Genomic DNA, 26,330 nt, shown 5'->3' with positions numbered 1-26,330 from the left:
CTTACGATATTAAGAAGCTATTGAGTTTTGTTTGGAATGTCCATTTTGCGCATTGTTAGATATATTTTTTTAATGATAAAATAAAATCCATAGATATTAAGTTTGACATGGTCTCAATACAAGGAAGTCCTCTATGTTCATATGACAACCTAAATGATATCTATAGATTTTCAATGTCCTCTATGTCATATTGTTAGATTTAAAATGCCAAAAAAAAATGATATTACCTTCGTCTAAAAGAAACCTATGGAATACCAAGTTTGCCTTATATTTCATTCGTTTTGAATTCAAAAGAAATGGATCCTGATAAGATGACATGAAAGGGTAAATAAGTACTAACAAACTTAACCCCGAGGGTGGCTCAGTTAGCTAACCAACGCTTCCACATATGAGGTCAAGAAGTTCGAATCTACTCAGGGCCAAGGGCAAAACCCTTTTCTATATCAATTATATAAAAGCTCTCCTGACAATGTAGTCGTGGTGCGTGCAATTGGCCCGGATGAACCTCAGATAAAAAAAATAATAATAAAAAAAAAGTACTAACAAACCTTAAAGGTTGATTTTGGGTTTTGAAAAATATAAAGATATCACATTATCAGTTAACTAATCAAGCTTAATGATGGAAAGACATCAATAATTTCAGGCAATGTCTAAGCTAGTAATTAAAGTACAGTAGAAAAGGGCATCAATAATTAACCTTTTTTTCTTTTTTTTTTAGTACACAGGCAGGGGGAGGGGAATATTAATATGGCAAGAGTCGAACCCACGACCTCTTTACTGAGAAATGTTGGTTTCACCACTAGAACAGCTTTGCGTTGGCCAATAATTATCCCTTTATTCATTTATTGTGGATACCAAGGCCTCTGGGCCAGCTTAGGTGCACCCTTCGTTTCATGAATTCCCTTTACCAATGGATGTGACCTGACCTGGTCCATTCAGCTTAAGTTTTGCACGAAAAGGTCCAAAAATTTTCAAAATAAGTAAGAATGTTACAAGGATCGTCTGTAGATTGCAATAAGATGCATTTAGGATTTGCATAACACAGAGATCAACAATCCCAAATCCATAGTAAATAATGCAGTGAATTTTTAAGTATCAATGAGATTTATGTGTTAATGAACCCCCTCCTCTTCACCATTTCTTAAGAAGTGAGAAAACCAAAGGGCAGAAGATTTTGGGTGCCTAGAAAGCCCATTCTTGTAGTCCACATAAACCAAACCAAAACGTTTGGTGTAACCCTGAGCCCACTCGAAGTTGTCTAAGAATGACCATGCGAAGTACCCCCTAACATCTGCTCCATCCCTGTCAACATACAGCACATCAGATCAGACTATAGCCTTTCCTTTTTCCCTCTTACATGGATCAGATCAGATCAGATCAGATCAGATCATGTGTGTGTGTGTGTGTGTGTGTGTTTGTTTTGTGCCAATTTGATTTGTGTAACCTTTATTTTCACCACCCAGTTATGACAACCTTATCACAATGGTCCTTTAATTTTTTCTGGAACTAGCACAATGGTCCATTATTTGTTGAGCCTCATGGAAAAGATGCAATTATGAACACTGGATAGACAAGTCTAGGTATGAATTTGGTACAGTTAAAAGGAACAGTTGTATTGCCACCAAAGATCTTCTAGTGGTCTTGCTCCTCCATGTGGTGCTAGGATGGCCAGAGACATCAAATATGTAACATGTTACATGTACTTCCGAGTCTATGTTATACATAATATGTCAACATGTCACGTATGCATATTGTAATTAATCGATAATCATGAAATGCTTTCTTATACTATTGTTATTATTTTCAATCTGATTTCATGTTGTAGTTGTTTTACTTATTATTTTGTGTGTTCAATTACTAAATTATGTGTGGAATTGGTTACATCAGAGAAAAGTGGGTGAACCTCAGGTTAAATAGTGCTATTCAACCATCAGGCCGCAGTTTGAAAACTTGAAAACAGCCTTTTTGCAACGTAGGAGCAAAACTGCAGCACACATTTAGCTCCCCAAACATTGGAGTAGCAGGAGTCTCTTGCACGAGAATCATTTATTATTATCGTTATTATTATCATTATTATCATCATCTTTTAAACAATCTATATGTTAAGCAAGGCTTAAATAGACTTTTCACAGGGTTTCAGATCAAGAGGTGTGTACAATTGTGAAGTGTAAATTTTTCCATGCAGGAATAACATGTTCACTTACTGTTTAAATTCAAATCCGCAGCTTCTTTAGTTTCTAATTGTTTTAGTTTGGTTAATGCACCACCTAAAACCTTCTAAGTGTAGCCGTATGATCTATTACCTGAACTAGTGGAACTTGTGTCTAAGGGGTTAAGCTTAGTCCCTTACATAGATACTACCTCTGAATGTTATGCTAGACACTATAATATAGTTTGCCATGCAATTTATATATTTTGTCTTTGGTGAATTAAAAAAAAAAATTGTGAGTAAGTGAACATAGGCCATTGTTAGTCATGTTATATATTATTATACAAATACAGAATGGTTTGAAGTTTCTTGGGAAAATATCTTGAAAGATCAACCCAGGGGTAACCAACCTTTATTTTTTACGCTTTCTTCTATTTATGAACCTTCAACATTTCATGGAGAGGAAGGAGAGGAAGAGGTCCAGGGCCATGGTGGCTGTAATCCTCAAGGGATGGGGAAGTAGGAGCCTGGAAGCTGAGCTAGAGTGGGAATAAGCTCAAATTTCTCACTTGTGGGGATATAATTGTTCTCAACAGTGCAAGAGAAAATTATGAAAGAAATGCAAGAATTGTTTGCTGATGTTACTGCTTGTTTCAACTAGATTGCTGCTACTTAAAACCACAAGAATGATAAAGATCAAATTACAACTTTTGGATGGGGAAGAGTTGAGCAACAAGATTTGCAAGAACAGCATTGGATGTATATGTGGGCCCATATCAACTGACATTGGTTAGGCTTGACTTTTCATGAGAAAACAGCATGGATGAGTGGTTAGGCTTGACTTTTCATGAGATAACAGCTTGGATGATCATCAACAATAGATTTGGTTCAACTCTATGAAGACAAAGGAATAGATTGATGATGATCACCACTTATTGTCAGTGACTGCTACTACTGAAATAACGAAGTTTAAGTTTAACCACAGAATTCCAAGAATCAAGGAACAGCCATGAGAAACTTTGACCTGGCTACAAGTCTAAAAGAGTTGATTCCAATCAAATGCCTTCCTCTGGATTTTCTCTTTAGGACATGAGCTAGCTCAAGGGACGGGAACATTATGTGTATGGTATTTTCCATGCAGGTTAACATGTTCAGTATTTTAAATTTCTTAGAGTGGGAGTATATGTGTGACTGGGATGGCAGCAGTAAATAGCAGTTCTCTGTCATTATATATTCTCTCAAAGAAAGCAACGGAATCTGAGATTCTTCTCTAAGAAAGCATGGAGAACAAAGAGAGGAAGAAGCCAAGGTTGTGGTGCTTGAGCTCCTTAAGGTGCATATATGCATTAATATTAACAAGACGACCTATAGCAGGGAAAAAAGATACTTGATGGCAACGCACCTGATTGCTTGAGCAACGGAAGATAGGTATCCCTTAAAATAACCGACTCTCTTTTTATCATCCAGCATTTCTTGAAGTGAATATGTCATATCATCTTCATCATCCATGCCTGTAGATTGCAGACAAAAAGCCATCAAGAAAATATGATAGGGCCAATTAAATGATGAATATGTATCAGCCAATACCACTCAGGTACATATGTACTGTACTAGGACTCTCACATAAGTAGCTTTATGACAAGCACCATTCTAGGGCTATTTGAAATGGATGAGATCTGACGATTATGATCATGCAAATGCACACTTTTGGATTAAAAAAAATAGCAAGTGGCATCACTTTTTTGCAAGAGTTAATTGATAATGGCAAGATGAGACCAAGCACATGAACCATAAGATGACATATTATTCCAACATAAAATTGGATTTTTTTTTCTTCATACTGTTCATCTAAGAAAAGGTATGTACGTACCATTCTCAGTGACATAAATGGGGGGATTCTGGTATCTTTCTGCTACGTACTTAATAAGTTTCTTGATTCCCCATGGGACTATGTAAAGCCACTCTGATGCCGCCTACCATATCAACAAAAAATTCATTGAATACAAAGAAACAAACTTGTATCTCAAAAATTTCTAGAGAAAGCGAGAGAGAGAAAGACCTTCTCGCCAATTAGTTGTCCCTCTTCCCATTCAGCTGAGGATAAAAATCAAGTTAAGGAAATGAAATAAACCAATTGACCCAAAAAAAAGAAAGAAAGAGATAATGGTTTCAAGGCAGTATTTTTAACCTATTCTTTGCATCTCCTGATCTTGATAGAAGTCATTATGTTCAGGGTTCCTTGAGACATGAATTATATATCTAGATGTATAGTGATTAAGTCCCACAAAGTCAACTGAGTTCTTAAGCAACCCTTTCTCTTCCTCTGAAAACTTAGGAAGCCGATCTCCTAGTCTCTCACGCATTCCTTGAGGATAATCTCCAAAGAATATGGGATCTAGAAACCTTCACCAAAATCCAGAGATGAGATAATAATATAAAAATCTACATATCTCAAACTTCTGAATACTTAAGGTGAATCTAAATTCCAAATATTGAAGGTGAGTGGAAAGTAGCAAACCAACCAAAACCAAGTCAGTTAAAAGGGACCTAAATGGGTGGAAATTCATGCTTCAATCTTTTGAAGAAGCACCAATATAAATAATTGCAAGTCCATTTACCAAATAAAGAAAATTTTAAACCTTTATTAATGTCTTAGGATAATATGGCAACTTACCTTTTAACTAAGCTTTTTTTCTCCAGAATTTTTATGCGCAAACCTCTTGCTATGCCAAAGTCTCTAATGTGAATGAATCAACAACGACAACGACAACATCAAACATTTTTCCAACTAAATGGGGTCAGCTACATAGATTGTTGCCTTCCAATCAGCTCTTTGAGGTCATACTAGATACAAGACCTAAAATATGCATATCCTTTCTTACCACTTCTCTTAAGGGGTTATCTTAGGTTTGTCTCTAGTTCTTCTAGTTTCTTCAATCTGATTAAATCTCTTCTCTGCACAGGAGCATCTGAAGGCCTCTGTTGAATGTGGTTGATGTAACCAGGCCCAACCCCCACAAAGTCCATAAAGATTGAGCCAAGAACCAACCCCAACTGGCACACCAAAGGCTGCCCGAACCTTTAGATGGGTATTGAGGTCTTTTCCCATCCCCTTTAAATACCAAAAGGGTCCAGTGCATTCCTGATATTTTTAGGAACCAATATCTACTCTTTGTTTTTAAATTGGCTTAGTGGTTAGAGACCTGGTCTGAGTTGGAGTCCCAATTGGAATCCAATTTCAAGTAGGATTCCCTAGGTAGAATCCAAGTATGTTTCTTAATTAGTTAGACTCATAGTTGCATTCCTTCAATGTAACGAGGCTATAAGAAGGCCCCATACCTTGTAATCGAAATAGATGGAGTAATAAAATTGTGAAGCATTGAAGGAATTGGAGTCGTCGGTTCCAAGAGGGATCCCCACGACTGAGTTTGTGAGATTTCTGCAATTGTTCATCTTCTTCAACTTCTACTCCCTGTCCCAGCCTTGTGATCTCCCCTACAACAGTTTAGAGTGAACTAGTACACTCTCTACAAATAAGCATAATTCCCCACTCCATTCCCAATCCAAGTTCTCAATTGCAGACCTCTCTTTCCCTCCCTCTTCTTCCCAACGGCAGGAGTACCCTTCCCCAATTAAAACCCTAGAAAACCCTCATCCCTTCCCCTTTCACCCTACCCCAGGGATCTCACCTCTCTCCTCTCTCTTCTCTCATCTCTAAAACCCTAACCAGCCCATTTCTTGAAGTTGCAGGATTTTCCTGCACTTCATCTTCTTCCTTAAAACCTTAAAACCTTAAAACCCTAAATCTATTAGAAACCCAAAATCTCCTAACCCCTAACCCAAAGTCTAAACCCTTGTAGGACTAGCATCCCCATCCCCATCCCCATCCCCTACCCTACCTTCAATCCAAACTCTAGATGTAACTAAGAGTCTTAAACACTATAAGAGGCCTAATGATACTTGAAAAAGTACTCCAATTGCAGATTGTTTAGAACACACTATTCTCCTTAAGTTTTTTCAGTCCTAATCCTATCCTAAACATATCCCTAGACCTACTCACACCTGAATCCAAGAGTTGGGAACCCGAACAGACCTAGTTATTCTTGCACATTTTGAGTGCAATTTGGCTGCTGACTTCTATGATTTCAACCCCAAACAGCAGGGTTTTATAATTCCAAAGTGCTGCTGGTTCAATTAGTAGGATCCTGAAGACTGGCCCAGATCCTGGGTTACATCAGAACCACCTCAACTGACTTTTTTGTAGCTTATCATTTATTGAAGTCATTCACAATCCATCTCTAATATGATCATACCATAGTTTATCCTTACTAGTTTTGCCACTCATTCATCTTCGCTACACTGAGTCTATTTATATGATGCTGATTAATAGCCCAACATTCTATACCATACATCATAGCACGTTGTATGTCAATCTTATAGATTTTTTTTTGAGCTTCAAAGGATTACACAGATGACACAAGACCCCCGACACACCTCTCCACTTCATCCAACCTATTTTAATTCTTTGGAAACATCACCCGCTATATACCTTTTTTATTTATGAATGAAGCAAGGTGATGCAAACCCAAAATCTAGGGTTTATCTTTAGGATCTTATTCAATTGAATCCGCAAAAGTTCTAGGGTTCTCATACCTTGCGGTTGTAAGTTTAGGGTTGAATAGTGTAGTTCTAGGGTTGAGAATTGAGCAAGACTAGGTTCAGTGATGGTTGGGAACTAGGTTAATTGAACTTCAATATGGAACCTTGCTGTAATTTTAAATTCAGAGCTGAATCTTCTTGTTTAGTGTTTCAAAATTTAGGGTTTACTAAGAATTAGGGTTTCTAGGGGTGGCTAGGGCTAGGTAGGATTGAAGGTTAGAGAGGGGTTGAGGAGGGTGATTCTAGAAGGAATTTGGATGCATGAAGGGTTTGAAACTTATGGTGAAAGAGGGTTTAGGTTTCTAGGGTTTGATGAAGAAGATGAAGCCTAGGCTTTCCTAGGGTTTTGAATGAAAGGAATGAGGTGATAATTAGGAACAGAGGTGTGGGAACAGGAGGGGAGTTTGATTCCTAAGGGGACAAGAATTAGGTGAGGAGTCTGCAAGATCTTGGGTTTAGGGTTGGGGAATATGATGGGAAAAAACTCAGTTTAGGAAATCTGAAAATTCCAATGCTGTCTTAAGAAAGACAAAAGGAAAAGAAGGAAAACAGAAGAAGGGGGGGGGGGGAGTTGTGTTAGGACCCTAAGAGTACACCATGCGGAGGAGATATCATAACCAACCACTGGTTGGTGGGTAATAAAAGGGGGACAGGTGTAAGGATAGATTATTATGATGTCCCTGACCAATACTGGAGTGATGCTATACTTATTGCCTTTTATCTTATGAATAGGATGCTCAGTAGGATACTTGGTTTCAAATGTCCTAATGAGATTCTCCAGGGACTCAGGGAGACTCTTCCTTTGTTATTCCCCTAAAGGTTTTTGGTTGTGTATGTTATGCCAGGATCACAACCCATCAGAGTGAGCCGGCTCCCCGCAGCCTTCATTGATAAGACTAGCAATCATAAATTGGTTGGAAAGTTGATTTATATGACACACACTAGGTTGGATATCACTTTTGTAGTCAGCCTGGTCAGTCAATATATGCACGATCCTTAGAAAAAGGATCTGTATGCATGATACACTCTTCACATCTTGTTGTAGTGTATCACATCTTGATGTACTTGAAGGCATCCCTAGAAAAAGGCATCTTAATCTCCTCCCATGGGCATCTTAGAGTTGAAGCATGTAGAGTTGAATGCAGATTGGGCAAGATGTCTAGATGATAGGAGATCTACCTTTGGTTATTGTGCTTATGTAGGGGGTAATCTAGTGTCATGGAGGAGCAAAGAACAGGTTGTTGTTGCACGGTCTAGTATTTGTGAGATAATATGGTTGAAGGGTCTTCTTCAGGAGCTTGGGACAGATCTAGAAGAACCTATACAATTGTACTCTTAACATCAACAATCAATATAGCTCATAATCCAGTGCAGCATGAAAGGATAAATATTTAGAAATTGACAAGCATTTTATTAAGGAGAAGGTTGAGTTTGGGCTGATTCAAATTTCCTATGTCAAATCTAATAATCAGCGTGCTAATGTGTTCACAAAGAGTTTGTGTGAAATCCCACCTAATCTTAACTTTGTTGCTGTGCCAAATGCATACATAACGATATGCATTGTTCGATTTATTCTCTGTCGTATGAGTTGCCTAGTTTCGTTTGGTAGAAGTTTACCTTGAAGCTGATCTTTTCTCCCTTCTATTTCTTCTTATGACTTCTATTCCCTTTGATAGGAGGGTGATCTTAAGTTATTCCCATGACTGATTCTTCTATCCCTGTTGTTCTAGAGTGGACCTCCATACACTATAACCTTGTGATTTCTCCACATGATGATTTCGAAGAGAAATCATGTGTGATCTTCATGATTTGTTATTTCTTCTAATTGTTTCAAGACTTCAAGCTTTTCATCTCCTATTCTTCAATCAAAGGTTAGTAATCTCTCTTGTGTTGTATTGATTTACTCTTACTATGTTTTATTCTTTGTGATTGAGACTATGAAGAAGATGCTGCATCCTTGCAACCATCTCTTCTACAATCTCCTGTCATTCTTAAGGTTTTATGATTTTCATATTGATCTTCACCATGATCCTTGTGAAATCTTCATGAAGCCATGATCATACTTTCGATTTGATTTCAAAGCATGTTAGATTTACTCCTTTGTCTTTATTACAAAATACTTATTGTTATTTGTTTTCCGTAGATTTTGGGAGAAGAAAGTCAAGGTAAAAGCGATGTATCCCCATCTCTTTTGAAAGCCAAGTACTCTCCCAATTTTGAGGACGAAATTATTTTAAGGGGGGGAGAATGTGAAATCCGGCCCAAACCTAGCTAGGACACCCTATTTGTTTTGGGTGAAGAAAGACTTGTTTAATGTTAGACATTGATGTTGGACCTTGTTTCAGTGATACTACCTTTGAAAACCTTAGGAAGTCATGTTAGACCTTTCCCTTAGGGTAGGTTCATGTCCCGAAGTGAAGGAAGAGGTCTCTATGTGCCCTCTCTGTAGAAGACATGGTATTTGACCCGAAACCCATGGATATGGTTGATGGTGCTCCATACTTGGATGCATTGTCAGTGTTAGTTAGGAATCTGCAGCCTGAAGAAGATGAGCTTAGTTGGTCGACCTAATGAGCTCCCGAGCCCAATCCGAAGGTAGTTCTTGAAACTAGACTTGTTGATTGACTTGTAGGAGAAAACCCCACTCAATTTGACCCCGTATAGCCCTCCGAATCCTTGTCCGAAGTTGCTGTTCTTGTCTGGTTGAATGCTTGGTCGACGCCAGATCAAACTAGTCAGTCGACTAGAGGATTATAAGCCCGAGAAAATCTGATTTTTGGGTCTTTTTGAGCTCTATTAAAGTGGCTTCGTGGCTTAAGCCCTATTCTATTGCTGGGACTCTCTTGGGACGTGGGAAGGCTTCTCTTAGGCTCCTCCTTGGCTTGGGTGGTGATCTTCTACAAGAATCATAGTCTCTCTTCTCAAATCTCTTCCCCAAAGTATGTTTCCTCTCTCTCATTCTCTATTCGACTCATTCCTCTACTCTTTCTTGCTATTGAGACCATGGCTAAAGTGCTGCAACCTTGCAAACACTTGGTCATGTGTTTCCCCTTTCACTTCCATTGTTGTTCTTTCATTCTTGCTATGTTATGCTTCCAATACAATCAATAGCATTGCATTTCTATGATTCTTATCATTCCAACTTGTCTTATTGATCTAAACTGATGTGTATATGTATGCTAGGTCTGATTTACTATTGGTTTATGATTCTCATTTAGTTCTTATCACTTCCTTAGCTGATTCCCCATCATTCATTGCCATTGCAACAAATTCTATTTCAATTCTTGATGTTTAGCATATAGAACATAGGGTTTCAATTTGGGTATTCCTAATTGGACCGTTGGATCATGATAATATTTGTTGTGTCGTGTTCTTATACTACTATAATCAATCCCTCCGAGTTTCAGATCGATCCGAGCCCCGGAAGATCGGTTTCGGGTCAAATTCACTATTCAGCCCGTTATTGTTCATCTTGGTCGACTGACCAGTGACCAGTCAGTCGACCAGATGAAGTCAGCAACTCTATACTTGCTCGATATGCTCCGTTTGATCTCCGATTTGATTGTTTTCTTCTCTACTGTTGCACATATGTTGTCTAGGGTTCAAGTACTAAGTTGGGGACTATTCTAAGTGATCTTTGGGATTAGTTTCGACTCGATTAAGGTAAGGACGGTTATGACCATAATTACATGGATTATGTGAATTATGCCTCTATGTTGGAAATTTGGTAGATTCACCTTAATTGTTGTATTTCTAACATCATAGGACTATTGTATGTACTTTAAGACAATAATAACATGTTTATATATATATTCTTTGATTATCATGACTATTCGTTCTTGTTAATTACATATATGATTGATCACTTTATGTTCTATATCCTTCTATATGAAGAACTATCATTGGTGTATGATATGATGGAATTGAGAATTTGGTTGCATAGGTATGATTTGGGATTGGGGAATGTCCTACTGACATTTCTGTCTTTGGATATCGGAGGAAATAGTATGGGATGTTCTCCGAAGATGCCCATCGACGCTTTCCCGAATTATTGGATGACATACATAGGACTTGTCTAGATGTATGGCTAGGGTGTCCTTGTCGTATTAGACCCGAATCGGAAGGGCATTGAGACCGAACGACCCGTGGTAGTAGTGTGGATTTGTGGGCGCTCAAGACCGGTAACCATCCCGTGAGAGGACATAATAACCATTGCGGATACCCGAAAGGGGCCATTCATTGGTAGGGTTGCAAATAACTAGACTTGGGCTCACGGGCGCTCGAAGATCAGTGAGTCATATCCGTGAGAGGATGTGAGAGCTTCTCGTCTACTATTTGTGGATGACCAATAGGGTTGATGAGTCCGGTGGGTAATATCCGTGACTCTAGTGTGAAGGATATCGGAAAGGATAGCCCGGGGCGAGGAATGGACGTATCTGGATCTAACATGATATGACTGAGTAAATGACTTGCATTGGGCTAGGCTTTACCGTGACATACGCCAATACTTATACCAATGGTGATGTAAGAGAGTGGTGACCTAAACCCCAGCCAAGGTTGTCCGAAAGGTTTCAGGACCCAATTCCCACCGGAGAACCCCAGATACCGAGATGGTTGAGGGAAGAGTGATTTGAGACCTACCCAAAGAAGTATAGTGCTATGACTTAAAGCATGTCTACCATAGAGACTAGCATATATAGAGTTAGTTTCATACTTGCATCGTTTGTTTCATATCATCTTACATCATGCTATGCTTTGTATCATGTATCTGTGTTATTATGGAATAACTGTCTTGCTGAGTTCTTTTGAACTCACTCCTTTTTGCAACATTTTCTGTTAGACTTTTCTGCAGGCATTACTATTGTTGACTATGATGGTCAACACTTTGGTGACCAAGTTGGAGACTCGTACAATATTGGTTATGGTGACTACGTTGGTGAAGACTATCAGTACGAGACTGATACTTGCCAGGAGTAGTCCAGCTTTTGCACTTGTGTGCCAGCGATGGGATATCGTCCCATTCTCTCTTGACCTAGTATTTGATTCGTTGAGACCGTAGTTTAGTTTGTTCCCCTTTCACTTTGGGAACCGGTTGTAACCTTTACTTTTGTTCATTCTACCTCCCACTGATGTTGTAAGTGGGTTTTCCCCCCTTCATTCTACACTTTGATTATTTATTTTATTGGTATCATTTCTTGCACTTTGATGTTCTTTGTGATCCTTCTGAGATCCTTTCCTTGACTTTTATTATTAAATTACTTGAAAATTTTGATTTGTTCTTGCTTTTGATTAAATTATTGTGTTAAGTGGATATGATCGTTCATAAACTTGATCTTTTGGGCTGTGAATCACTCCACCGGGTAATCCAGATAGGGTACCCCCTGGGTGGATTTTGCGGGGTGTGACAGTTTGAGTGTCAAGTTGTGCAGTAGTACTATTAGCAAGTTAGGCAAGATACACATCTATGCACCAAGTTGAGGGGGATTGTTGTAAGTCAAGAAAACATACTCCAAATGTCCAAAAAAAAAAAATTGTTAGGATTTTCAGAGTAATAAAGCAAAAATTGGAGGAATCTTTGGAGTTTATCAAACCTACAATAAAAATTGCAAGAACCATTGTGTAGAAAAACCATAAATTAACTAGGTGATAGTCACTTCAAGCGAGATAAAGGATATTGGTTTTTCTGTAACTGTAATTTTTTATTCAGTACACAAATATTGCTAAGAACACATTTGTCTTTTCCTCTAATCAATTTACCATTTTAATGAAAAGGGGTGATTGCCAATTCGATGTACCTGTGGGGTGTCTGCGCTTTTCTCTATTTATTTTGGTGTGTCTCTGAAAATTTTCTATAATATATTAAAGGTTATGCAAAATATGGTACAGAGAAACAGAGTTAAAGTGGCATAAGGGAGATTTGATACACTGATAAACTAGAAGTGGAAGGATCTAAATTCCTTGATACATTTATCTTAGAAATACAAAATTAATTTCTTGATAGAAAAATCATTTTGGGAGAAGGAGCAGGAACTATGACCCATTGGAAAAGAGGTAGAACCATAACGACCTTCTTAAACTATTCTAAATGTGCATATCAGTAGATAGAACTAGGGATTATAATCCAGACTGGTTTTCAGAGTGGAGGAAAAACAAACCACCAAATGACAGAAGTTCAGTGAAAGAGGAAATACCATCCAAGCTGAAAATCAAGGCGCCTTGCCGTAGCCATTTTATCTTCCATTTTGTCAGAAAAAGCCTCTGCCCATTCACAATCAACCACTAAACCTATTTCACCACCTTGCTGAGCCTATAGAAACAAGATATCATACCATTAAGTCTGTGACAAAGGAAGATTAAATATAGAGAAAATCATCTCAACCTTAGATGGGAAGTATTAAATAAAAAAAGAAAAAGAAAAAAAGAACTAGAACACTGATGATTTTTGTTACCTTAAATTTCTTTCGGTATACGGAAACAGCTGCGGCATGAGCCAAAAGCTGGTAGTGTGCAGCCAAATATGGTTCCACTGATGAATTTTCAGATCTTCCAGGAGCAAATATTCCAACACCATATCCATTCACAGCAGTTTGGAGGGGCTCATTTATCGTGATCCAGTGCTTTACTCTGTCTCCAAAACTTGCAAAGCAAGTCTCAGCATAGATTGAGAAGAGTTTTCTGGATGTTTCCAAACAAATAAAATGGCTTAAATATCATTGAATTACAAGCAGAAGTAAATTAATTTATAACAAAAGACAGGCCATAAAGCTTAAATCTTGAATACCTTAACATGTCTGGCGTTCATTAAAAAACTGTTTGATCAACATAAGATCCATATAGGCATAAAGCCACTTTAAGCGGAAAGATAATCTAAAGCCTAAGGTCACACATAAGGTGCATCGAAAGATCAAGGTGAAAAAGACAAGCTCTTAAAGACAAGATCTAGCTAACAGGTTCTTACAAGTTAAAACTTTCTAGAACCAGTATCAAGACACTTTTCACAAACATTTTTCAGGTTATTGACAAGTTTCTCGTATATCATTTCCATTGGAGTTTATTACCAAAGGGTAGTTCATGACTCGCTTATTGGGTTTTTTTTTTTTTTGTGGATTAACTTTCATTTTTTACATTTTACCTCCCTAAGGACTTGGTTGTAATTTTCAATTCACTTAGTAAACAAAATAGGGACAAGGAATCAATTTTCTCCAATATCCATTTGGTATCTCCTTCTCATTTCTTCTCTCTTCTCCTCTTCTCTATTGAATCAATCCTTGAACCATTTCCAATTTGGCATGAGACTAATTTAAATTTGACCAAGTTTCCCCTTTCCTCTACACCTCTTTTTGGAACCCTAGGCATGTAGAGGGTCCCAATAGAGGCTATACTATGAGGTACTACACATAGACGATTCAATGGATATCCAACACAAGGTCGTGGGTTTGGGGGACTGTAGAAATTAAATAAGACCTAGAAGCCCAAGACAGATTTTACCACCAGTCTCCGCTACTTGCTGTCAGCTTTCCCTCATCAAGCCACCATTTGAGATAGGGTTAGGCTTGTTAGAACTGTCCAGGAGTTCTTTTCCAAGTCCTATTGGGCTTATCTGATCATAATTTGGACATTCCTTAAAATGCACCAGCCCTAGCCCTATGGTTGTTATACTTTTGATGCTATGAGTGTGAAGTGGACCAAATCCCACTGACCCCAATTGATGTGAGGAGTGTAGTCTAGATCCCTTTAACCAACCGGTGGAGGTGAGGAGTGGAGACCAAATCCCGAAAAAGACCCGGTTGTTCTACTTTTGATGTTATGACTATTGAGCAGACTAAATCCCCAAGACCCGGCCGAGGTGAGGAGTGGTGACCAATTCCCATCACCTAGTGGATGTGATATGAAATGATGAATTAAGACCGAACCTGAATGGGCTGGTTCTCATCAAAAGCGTGTTTGTCACAGTTAGTAGACTGGCATCTTATAGTACGCGTTGAACTAGCATATAAGTTGTAACTGGCTCATGCATTCAGATGTGTGCGTGTTCCCCTCACGAGTTCAGTGGAACTCACCCTGTGGTTAAATCTCTTAAAGATGATGGGACAGGTATAGGGGGCCTTTGTGGAGCAAGAGACCCAGGATTGTGGAGGAGAGGGTGGTGGTGTGCCACCGAACAGGAGGATGCTGGCCACAATGCCTTGTGCACATGTTATGCATGCTCATACGGGACTCATTTTGTAGAATAGGATGTTCTTATTTATCTATTTATTTGATATTTTTTCCGACTATTTATTTGCCTTATCATGGAACCTTTTTGGATTAGGTAATGTAATACCACTAGATTTCCTTATTATTAATATTATTTTCTACTCCCTACCAAAAAAAAATATATTGTTAATTAAATTCTAAATCTTCTTGCCAATGATTTGTCCTATGAATGATATGTGTGGTTATGGTACTACATCCATGTTTCAAGGGTTGATCTGGGGTTATTCAGCACTGAGTCAGGGCATTCTTAACCAGTCACATTTTTGGTGGGGTGTGACACTTCATGCTGTAACCTGTAAGTCAAGTGAACCAGTATATGCACTCATTTAGATGTTATTTGTTGTGTTTTGAGATACATGAAATTAGCCCCAAGAAATGAGGTTCTTTTTTCTCCTCACAATCAACCTGCATATGGAGGCATTCATAGATGCTAATTCGGCAGGCTTTTGAGAAGACTGCAGCATTACATCTCACTATTGATCCTTTGTCGAAGGAAATCTTCTAACCTAGAAAAAAAAAAAAAAAAAAAAAAAAACCTAAGGATGCTCATTCCTACAGTATAGCAGAGTTCTGTACGATGGAACAGGGTATGTGTGAGTAGTTATGATTCAAGGTTCTTCTTCAAGATCTACATGTTAGCTTCAGTTCTCACATTACATTGTACTGTGATAGCAAATTTGCTATTAGTACGCCCACAACCCAGTTCAGTGTGATAGGATGATGTATGTTGAGATAGCATTTCATTAGGGAGAATATTGAACAAGTGTCTATATTCCATTTATTCAGTCTGGTGATCAGTTAGCTGATTATTTCACCAACACACTTAGTAAGGTTCCTCTTTTTATTTTGTGTAAGTTTCAGCATGTGAGACATCTATGTACCAACTTGAGGGAGAGTATTGTAGTGTGTCCTCCAGACCATATTGGGTATACTCGGTGTATAGTTCTAGGAGTCTTCTTGTAATTACTCGCTCTCTCGTTATGATGGACTCAATGCAATTGAAAAAGTAAAAATAGAACTGATCTAGTTCTCTAGAGTATAAGTCATCATTCTCCCCAATTTGCTCTCCTTCATCATGATATCTCTATCCATATAGAAATAGATGTCCCGTAGAACTAAAACACTCTCTTAATGTCCCATAGAACTAAAACACACTCTTAACTTGTTAGAACTTAGAATAAACATACTATTTGGGGAACTCCATCTCATCCTTGACAACCAAGCAAGTGATACCTAGCTAATGAAATTAAACAATTCAAACTATCCTAAGAAAATAAACCATGTATTCCCATCTCCTAACCTTAATTTAGGTCCACCAAGTGGCTTAAAACCAATTTGGCTAAAGGTTTGACGTGTATAAAACCAAACCAAGGCTTATTTCCATTAAATAAGTCCAACTTGTGCTCTTCAACTACATCAATTAGCCTATTGAAATACACCATATAAGGCTACCATCTATATGGCATAATGATGTTGATTGGCATTTTTCCTTGATTTTGTGATGACAAAAGTTTAACTCCACTACATTTGTTAGCTTTTATCAGCGCTAGGCATTTACTGTTAAGGCCCCACCCAGAGCAAAAGGTTCCCACATTTAGCAGGGATCAAGAGGGTCCAGGGAGACTGTTTTCATGACTTGAAACAGTGACCAAGCATTCAACAAACAGCTTGTTGCTTACTAAAGCTTTATTCAAAACTTCATTTTTTTTCAGGGGTGTTACAAGCTGGGCCTGCATTAGTGTTATATATGATTCCAAACTATAGGAGTGTGTTAAGAGCTTGTATTATAGCACTATCCTTGCAATACTCTTTACTTATTAGGGTCTTATATACATTAGTCATAAGGGCACAACTGTAATTCAATTTTTTTATTATATAATCACAAATTTATAATACTAAACAGAGTTAGCAAAATTCTCTCAAATTGCGCTGCTTCTTTTGTCTTTTTCTCTGCTTGTTTCACTTCATTGTTATTGGTTTTTCTGGGTCTGAAGCTATTAGCAAGGTTAATGTTACACATTCAATTGTGGACCCAAAGAGGAAGAAGACTATGGACCAAATACTCAGTGATTAAGGCTTTGGTTGACCAGAGAAGATGGCTCACTGTGATGGTTGGTTCACTACAGCCACTCCTGAACATCAGTTCTGTTTTCTCACAGCTTCTTCTGTAAAATGGTCATTAAATAGACCATCCCCCAATCATGGCAAATACTATAAGACTCTACCAGAAGCTAACTCTGATCTTAGAACTGTTAAGACACTCAGACATACACCATTGTACCGCAGGAATATCACCCGAGGATTCACTCAAGAACTCAAGAGAAATTTATCTTCCTACACAGAAATCATCCTATTGCACGAGGCAACTGTAGGGCTTCTTCTGAACTAATCTAGAAGACATATGGGCTCACTGAACCCCACTTATATCCTTTCAGCTTCTAACCTAATGATCAAACCAGCAGGTCTATCTATGTACAACACAGAAGAACCAAAAAAAAAAGAAAGAAAGAGTGAACAAGCTAGAAGAAAACAGTCCCATTAAGAAGTTCAGCCACAAAATATCACTGGGATGATCTACTGGTATAAAAATTCTTGATGGTTGGGCAAAAAAAAAAATCTTGATGAAAGGGAAAACCTACACAATTTTCTCAGTTAACCATCCTCCTATTGATCCATGAAGATTTGAAGGAAGATCCCAATGGTACAATGTTAAGTAGGGCTGGATGCCTGCAAAAGAAAGGATTCCAAATAGGTATCACTTAGAAATAAACGATTTATATCTTATTGATCCTATCTCCCCTATTTATATTTGTTATTCTTTTTTGTCACTCTACTTACTCCTTACAACTCTTTTGCTCTTTCCACCTCCCCTCGTTGGCTGTTTCTCTCCTCTTCCTTTCTCTTTCTTTCTCCCTTGTCTCTCTTTTCTTCTCTTGGCTCGTCCCTTTTCTTTCCTTTCCTTCTTTCTTCTTTTTCTGTTTGTTTTTTTCCCTTGTTGTCTTCTCTGTTTGCTTGGACTCTTCTTCCCTTTCTGTGCTCCCTCCCGCCTGTTTTCGCTTTCTGTGCTCCTTCTTTTTCTTCTGTCTGTTCCTCTGTGCTTTCTTTGTTGTCCTTCTTTGTTCTCTTTTGTTTCTGTTTTCCTTTTCGTTCTTCTCTTTTTTCTTCTTGGCTTTGGATCTGCTTTCTCTTCCTCCTCTGTCCCTTGTGCTTGCTTCCTCCCCTTTGTTCTTCCTTTGTCCCGTTCTCCCTCTTTTCTTTGTTTGCTCCGCTTCTGGTTCCTCTTTCCCCCCTTCCCCTTGTTTCTCTCTTTCTTTGGGTGTTCCTTTTTTGTCGCCCCTCGTCCTTGTCTTCTTCCTTCTTTTTTCCTCTTTGCCGTGTTCTTCCTTTTGATTTCTTCCCTCTTCCCTGTGTGCTTCGTCTCTGCTGGTGTTGTTGTCTTCTTCTTGCTTGTTGTCCTTCTTTGCTTTCCTGTCTTCCTTGCTCCCCTCTCTTTTTCCCTTTTGACCTCTTCGCGCTTTCCTCGTTTTCTCCCTTGGTTTCCTTGCCTCTTGCTCTCCCTGTCTTCTTTCGTCTGTTGGTGCGTTCTGTTTGTTCCTCGCCCTCCTTTTTTTGCGTTCGTTCTCCCTGTCGGTCCCCTTTGCCTGTCTGCTTTCCTTGTTGGTCCTCCTTTTTGTTTCCTCCCTTTGTGTTTTTTGGGTGTCCTCCCTTCTTTTTCTTCTTGCCTCTTCCTCTCTCTTCCTTCCTCTCTTGTCGTGGCTTCGCTTTTGGCGTCTCGGTTCGTTCCTTTCTTTTGCTTGTGTTTCTCCCCCCTTTTCTCTTCGTCCTCTGTCTTTTTCTTCCCTTTCTCCCTTTGGTTGTTTTCTTCCTCGTGTCGCCCTCTTTTTTTGTCTCTGTTTTGGCCCCGGTTGTCTGTTCTCTTGTGTTCTTCCGTGTTCGTTGGGGGTTGGTCCTCTTCCGTCTCCCCGTCGCTCTTCGCTCTTTTTGTTTTTGTCTTCCCCTCTCCTCTGGCTCTCCCTGGTGTTTCTCGTTCTCCGTTCTGGTTTTTTGGGGGTTCTTTGTCCTTTCTGTCCTTCTCTGCTTCTCTTTTCTCCCGCTCCCTTTGGGTCGCTCTTCTCTTGGCTTTCCGTTCCTCCGGCTCCTTTCTGTCGTTCTCCTCTCTCTCTTCTCTTTCCTTCTCTGTTTCTTCCTTTCCCCTTTTGGTTCCCCTGTCTTTTTGCGTCGTTCTTTTTCCCTCTTCTTCTTGTCCTGTCTTCCTCTTTTTTTCTTTTTCCCTCCTTCTTTTTTGTTTTGTTCCTGTCTGCTCTGTGTCTTTTCCCTCCCCCCCTCGTTGTTCTTTTTTTCTTTTGTTGTCGTCTTTCCTTCTCTCCTCTTCGCTTCTTTTTCTTGGTTCTGGTCCTGCCTCTTTGTTTTCTGCTCTTTTTCTTCCTTTCCTCCTGTCCTTTTTTTTCCCGTCCTCTCCTTCCCTACTTCTGAAGCACATAAGATGTGTCCTTTCTTTTCTTTGCTTGCGTTGTGCTTCTTTCCGTGGTTTTGGTCCCTTTTCTGGTGCTCTTCCTTTTCCTTTCTGTTGTTTTGGTCTTCTATGATCTCTCCGTATCAATAATCCGTAACTTGGAGCTTGTAGTTTTACAGTAGCGGTGGAGTTGGTTTGATTAGTGGGAGCTGGTGCTCCCTTTTCTCGCGGTTAACTCCTCCTGTGAGACCCTCTGCGGGTCTGTAGCTTCTCTGCTTTCTTTTCCTTTTTTGTGCTCTTTTTTCTCAAATCGCGCTTCCCTGGAGTTTCCAACATTTTCCTTAGTATGATGGGTTTGTGCGGTGCTCCCTTGCTCTCCTCGGATCAGTTTTCACGTAGCTGATTTCTCCAAATAGGAGTTCTGCTATCCCTTTCCTCCCGAACGGCTGCTTCGTGTAGGAGGCACTTAGCTTGTCTCGATCGATCGTACTCCCGTTCCCCAGTCTTCTCATCTTATCTGTCTTCTTATGTCCCACATCATCGATTAGTGGGGTGATAATCCCCTATGTCCAACTCTTGCCAAGAGATCGCCTCGCTAATGTGGCCCGTCGTTCCTTTTGGTAGTCTCTGAGCTTCTTTCGTCTCTAGCCGTGCATCATTCCCCACTCCATATGTTTCGTGAGCCTTCGTTTGGGCCGTTCAGTATGATATCCACGGGCAATATTTGGAATCATGGAATTCGGAAGGACATAATGAGTCTTCGAGATCCATTTTCCTGACTTGTGGTGGTTTGATAGTGGTGCCCGTATGTATCCACAGTCCTCTTCCGTGTTAGTGCGTCGTGCCAAATCATATTTGTCCCATCAAATCTTACCGAGAGGATGAAATTTGGGTAATGTTCGGCTGGGCGTGTCCTCGTTTCCTGTTGAAAATTGTCTCAGTTCTTCATCCCTTGTGAAAACTCTCGCCTGCTGCCCATGATATGATCAAATCTCCTTTTTTTTTCCTACTAAAACAAATAAACTCGAAAAATATGAACCCTTGAAACATCATATATATATATAAAAATAGTTGGTTCGTGGGCTTATTATGGACTTGGTTCGTTGTCGTTTGTCCAGCTTATGGGTTTTGGAAGGCCCATGGGTTTTGGCCTGGCGTTTGGGGGTTCGGTTCGTGCGGTGGTATGCTCTTGATGACTGATGGCTAAGCGTGTCCTGGCCTATGGCTCGCGTGCTAGGGTCGTTCCGTATCGTTTCGTTTCTCATGGCTGGTCGGTTCCGTTCGTTCGTTCCCTCGTGGTTGGGTGCGCGGTCTTTTTCTCTTTTTCTTTTCTTCTTTCTGTTCTTGGTGTTGTCGATTTGATGCCGTCGATATCGCCGGGCTGGTTTCGTGGTTACTCTTGGTTTGGTCTTGGTTTGGCTCTAAAAAAAAACTGGTTTCTCCTTTTCCGACGGTACGGGCGGGGTGTTCGCCTCTTCTCTCTTTTTTCTTAATTCCCTTCGTTGGCTCTGCCTGTTCGTTGTGTAGATCTTATTTCCTTCTCGCCCTTTATTTATATTGTGGGTATATTCGGATGTTCTATTGATCCTCTCTCTCCTTACAACTCTTATTGCTCCTATATCCAACAATATCGGAATGGATTTGCACCTTTTTCAAGTAAAGCATTAATGACGTTGTTGTAGTAGGCAATTCCTTCTTCATTGGCTTTTGTTCCCAACCCATCTGCAAATAGAAAATTCATCTTTTATCTTGATAAAGCAAAAACATTAAGGAATACTGCAAATGTATATGGATGAGAATGCTTTAGTTATCACGTCTGTAGAAAATCACGCATGGGATTTTACCTCCTTACAGCAGAAAATCAGGAGTGAATATGAATAACCATAGGACTTCTTAAGTTTCAAGTTTCAACCCTGAGCTTCTGAAGTATACATATTGCAAGAACATTTCAGATTTTGTTTCACAGTACCAATTTCATTTAGCAGTTTCAGAATAAAATCCTTTCAATCCTTCTCACAATGAAAGAGAAACCTTGAAATGTTTGGGGTTGAGACCAAGCTGCGAAACTGGGATGGATTTGGAAAACTAGATACCCATTTTGTTGTCAAAAAAGAACTTTTCCAATAGGTCATATACTACTTGGGATTATAGCTATGCTTCTAATGCCAATATAAATATATAAGTACGTCTCTAACAATATTCTTTTTGTAGAGATAATTCCCCCACAAGGGACTCTCACTCCTCTCACTCATAGTTATGGTTCATACTGGATACACAGGTCTCTCATACTTTCTCTAGGATTTCCTGATTACAAATCAACATGCCAAAATTCGGTTCTGCTTTCCACAGATAATATTCAGTCAGTGCTCTTTCCTGTAAAGCTATAATTAAATTTTGATTTTTCCAATTGAATGCAATACTAGTTAAAGTATATGTGACAGAGGGGTATGTCGACATTCGAAATCTCGGTAGCAGGCCTTGAAATTGAGGTGGTGGCGAAATTTCGGCCATCTCGGCCAAAAGCTGCTTGTTTTTGGGGCAAATTTTGATGACCAGTTTCGGCCCTATTTTGATTGGTTTTTGACCTAGGGTTTTTCATATACTGTATTAAAAGCATAAAAACACAAGGGTTTTTCATATACCGTATTACAAGCATAAAAACACAATAGAAGAGGTATTTTGCATAAAAGAAGGGGCGGGGGGAACCAATAAAAAGTATCCACTCATATTGTTCGTGAAATTAAAAGCAACTGCAAGTGCACGGTACCATGTAGCTAATGGGTCAAACATAGGGATATATACCAATTAATCTTAATTACTTAAGCAACACAAGTGAGATGATAGTGATTAATTAGACTACATTAACCGTCTTAACACATTCATCTAACGAAGTAAATTGACAATGGTCCTAATCATAGGCACACTAAACAAAAGGAGGAAAGAAAAAAAAAGAGAGGAAAAGGAAAGTGATTAAGAGTTTCAGCTCCGGATTGAGGGAAGGGGAGTGTAATTAAGGGAGTTGATCCTAGAGACATTGTCATAGCTTACAATCCATGTATTAGGGAAAAGCTATAAAAGAGGATGAAATTAAATGGAACAAACTAACTGACATATTAAAATGATGCATCTAATGTAGTTGGAATCGGGACTAAAAATAAAGACAACCTAACCGCTCATTGTCTAAAAGGAAATAATGCATAAGAAAAGAAAAGCATGAAGAAATAAAATGAATTGCTAATTAAAGAGAGGCACGACTGTAGTCATCTTTAATATTTCTTTTTAGAAAACAAAAGCAGGAAGATATAAAATGAATTGCTAATTAAAGAGAGGAACGACTATAGTCAGCTTTAATTCAGATCCATTGGGGAAGGGTAAACAATAAAATAATTATGTGAAATTAAAACAAAAAGTAGTAAATAAATTGAACAATAAATAAAATGGATCTTAACCAAAGAGAGGTACGACTGTAGACATCCCTAATCAATGAACCATGGGGAAAGGGAAGCAATAATATAAAAGTAGAAGTCCTAAACATAGTTGTCAAGCCTACGCGTCCATTACCCATACCAACTCCTACCTTGCTACTTCAAGTAAAACTTTTACAGGCTTCCGTGTTTCTTCAGTTTTTGCTTTTGGATCATTGATATAGGAGCCATAGATCATATGATGGGTTCATCTTCTTTTTTCTTATATTATTCTCTAACTTTCAGGAAAGATAAAGTCCGATTGCTAATGGCTCTTATTCTTCCATTGCTAGAAAAGGGGTCATTCAGCATTTTCCATCACTTTCTTTGTCTAAAGTTTTACATGTTCTTGCTTTCTCTACTAACGCTCTCTATCAGTAGTCTTACAAATGACTTGAATTGTAAAGTGACATTTTCTCATCTTGTTGTGTCTTCCAGGATCTAGTAACGGGGAAGGAGATTGGAAGTGGTAAACTAGACAATGGACTTTATCTGCTGGAGCCGATTGGAGGATCTACTTCTACACTGACTACATCTTCTAATCAATTCCATTCGGTAATATCGATGTTCATCCAGTGGCGCCGCAAGCTAGGTCACTCCCCTCTAGGAACTCTTAAGAAATACTTCCTGATTTAGTTTCTTCTTGTAACAAAGATGGATTTTTTTACAAAGCTAGCATTTTTTGAAGCAAACTCATTCTAATTATCTACCTTCTCTTCATAATATAAAATCTATTCCTTTTGTGTTAATTCATACTGATGTGTGGGGCCCCTGCTGACGTGTGTCTATTACTGGCCATAGATACTTTGTTAATTTTATTAATTGCCACTCTTGTTCTATGTGAATTTATCTCTTAAAAAAAAAGTTTTCCAATTGTCTTCATGATTTTCATAATATGGTTAAAACCCAGTTCAATGCCACTATGAAGATCCTTTATGATGACAATAGCATGGAGTACATTGATGGTGAATTTCAAGAATATCTCTCCGACTTTAGCATAATACATCAAACCAGTTGTGTCGATACAGCTGCCATAATGGGGTTGCTGGAAAGGAAAAACCGCGTCTGTTGGAGATAGCTTGTTCTATTATTATTGCTAAGAATGTGGCTGACCAATACTAGAGTGATGCTATACTCACTGCCTCTTACATTTTAAATAGGATACCCAGTAGGATACTTGAATTTAAAATGTCTTAATAAGATTCTTCAAGGAAACTCTTCCTTTATTATTCTCCCAAAGGTTTTTAGATATGTGTGTTATACCAGAATCATAGCCCATCAAAGTAAGCTGGCTCCCATAGCCCGCGTTGCATATTTCTAGGGTATTCTGCTCGGAAAGGGTACAAATGTTTTCATCCTTCTTCTAGGAAAACCATTGTGTCCAAGGATGTAACTTTTAATGAATCCTGTCATTACTATACACCTCTTCAAGGGGAAAGCCCTAGAGAAGACGTGTTCTTTCCAACTTTGGACCTTCCTACCACACACAGACTCCACACACCACCACAACACAACTTAGGAGTTCAGGAAAAGTTTCCAGACCAGGGGGAGACTTTGGCTAGTATACCTGAGAACTCTAATTCTCCCCCTCCTTTCCAAGCCATATGAAGAATTTGTTCAGGGGGAGTCCACTCCTGTGAGGCACACTATTGATGTCTTTTTAAACAAAATTAACGACAATAAGGAGGTACAGACTTAACAGAAGAAGAATTACAATAAGCCAAAGTAGGTGGAGAAAGGTGACATGCTCCAGAATCAGATTCTACTATCTCCCGTGAGGTATCTTCTTCTAATCTTCCCATTGCTATTAGAAAAGGAGTTAGATTTGTACTCATTATCCTATAGATAAATATGTTTCTCATGACTCTTTTTTGGACTCTTACTGTGCTTTTATATACTCTCTATCTTTTGTTTCTTTCCTAAAGTTGGCCGGAAGCCTTTGTTGGTAAGAGATGAATGGCAACTATAGTAGAGGAAATGCAGGCAATGAAGAAAAGTGATACTTGGGAATTGGTTACACTTTCTCTAGGAAAAACAACCCATGGGTTGCAAGTGAGTGTTTATGGTTAAACAAAATATGGATGGACTGGTCAATAGGTTGAAGGCTAAAATAGTTGCAAGGGGGTTTACCCAAACTATGGGATTGATTATTAGGAGACTTTAGCCCCTTTTGTGAAACTGAACACAGTCAAAGTTTTATCGTCTGTAGCTGTGAAAAAAGACTAGAACTTGCACCAACTAGATGTAAAGACAAGGGGAGTTGGAAGAGAAAGTCGATATGGATCTCTCACATGGTTTCTCTGATGATAATACTGCAGGGAAAGTTTATCAATGAAAGGATCAATTTATAGGTTGAAACAATCTCCTAGATGTTAGTTTGGACGCCTTTAGAAGGCAGTGACCTCTATTGGGTACAAGAAAAGCAACACTAATCATACATTGTTTGTCAAGAAATCAGGTACCAATATCACACTTCTCATTGTTTATGTGGACGATATTGTCATCACAAGGAATGATGGTGAGGAAATACAAAGGTTGAAGGACTTTCTTGACAAAGAGTTTGAGATTAAAGATTTAGGGAAGTTATAGTTCTTCTTAGAAAATGCGGTGGCTCGATCAAAGAAGAGTATATACATATCCTTGAGGAAGTATGTTATATATTTATTATCAGAAGTAGGAATGTTGAGGTGTAAAGCAGTTGATACCCCTATTGAAGCTAGAGCTAAACTTAAGGAGGAGCGAGAACCAGTGGATAAAGGATGGTAGGGAAGCTTACTTACTTGTCCCACACCAAACCAGACAATTCTTATGTCGTGGGGATAGTGAGCCAATTCATGCATGATCCATATTCAGCTCATATAAAGGATGTTACCAGAATACTGCAGCATTTGAAGGTAACTCTTTGAAAATGAATACTTTTGTCACCCACTGATAATCTAAAGGTAGAAGCCTACAGTGATGTAGACTGGGGTGGATTTCCTGACAGGAAGTCAATTTATGGCTACTATACCTTGGTTGGAGGTAAGCTAGTTACTTGGAGGAGTAAGAAACAGAATGTGGTAGCTCTATCCAATATAGAAGCTGAATATAGAGCTATGGTTCGTGGAGTTCGTGAGCTACTTTGGTTGAAAGGTCTACTAGAAGATATTGGAGTTCAAGTTCCAAATCCTATGATGTTGTATTGTGACAACAAGGCTACTATCAGTACTGCAAATAATCCTATGCAACGTGATCGAACTAAACACAATGACATATTTTTTGTCAAAGGAAAGCCAAAATAAGAGCTGTTTTACATACCTTTTGTGAGGTCTGGAGACCAATTGGTTGATATTTTTCACTAAGGGGTTGA

General features: G+C 38.8%; 1 protein-coding gene across 1 annotated transcript in view; it reads right to left on the bottom strand.

Moving 5' to 3' along the window:
* Positions 1-451: 451 nt before the first annotated feature.
* The window catches only part of BGLU42 (beta glucosidase 42), a 57,923-nt gene continuing 32,044 nt past the window's right edge, over positions 452-26,330 (bottom strand). The window contains exons 5-13 of the mRNA XM_089137689.1: positions 21,165-21,239; positions 17,704-17,791; positions 13,258-13,483; positions 13,000-13,115; positions 4,338-4,552; positions 4,209-4,243; positions 4,020-4,122; positions 3,552-3,660; positions 452-1,302 (exon numbers count right to left, since the gene is read on the bottom strand). Of these exons, the coding sequence (XP_088993815.1) occupies positions 1,113-1,302; positions 3,552-3,660; positions 4,020-4,122; positions 4,209-4,243; positions 4,338-4,552; positions 13,000-13,115; positions 13,258-13,483; positions 17,704-17,791; positions 21,165-21,239 (1,157 nt within the window). The 3' untranslated portion in view covers positions 452-1,112. The remainder of the gene's footprint in view (positions 1,303-3,551; positions 3,661-4,019; positions 4,123-4,208; positions 4,244-4,337; positions 4,553-12,999; positions 13,116-13,257; positions 13,484-17,703; positions 17,792-21,164; positions 21,240-26,330) is intronic.

This window comes from Hakea prostrata, chromosome 10 (assembly GCF_041222555.1).
Source record: "Hakea prostrata isolate BN-2017 chromosome 10, UWA_Hpros_2, whole genome shotgun sequence".
Classification (NCBI taxonomy): domain Eukaryota; kingdom Viridiplantae; phylum Streptophyta; class Magnoliopsida; order Proteales; family Proteaceae; genus Hakea; species Hakea prostrata.
Note: the sequence above shows the minus strand (reverse complement) of the source record. Positions and strands in the feature narration are given on the sequence as shown.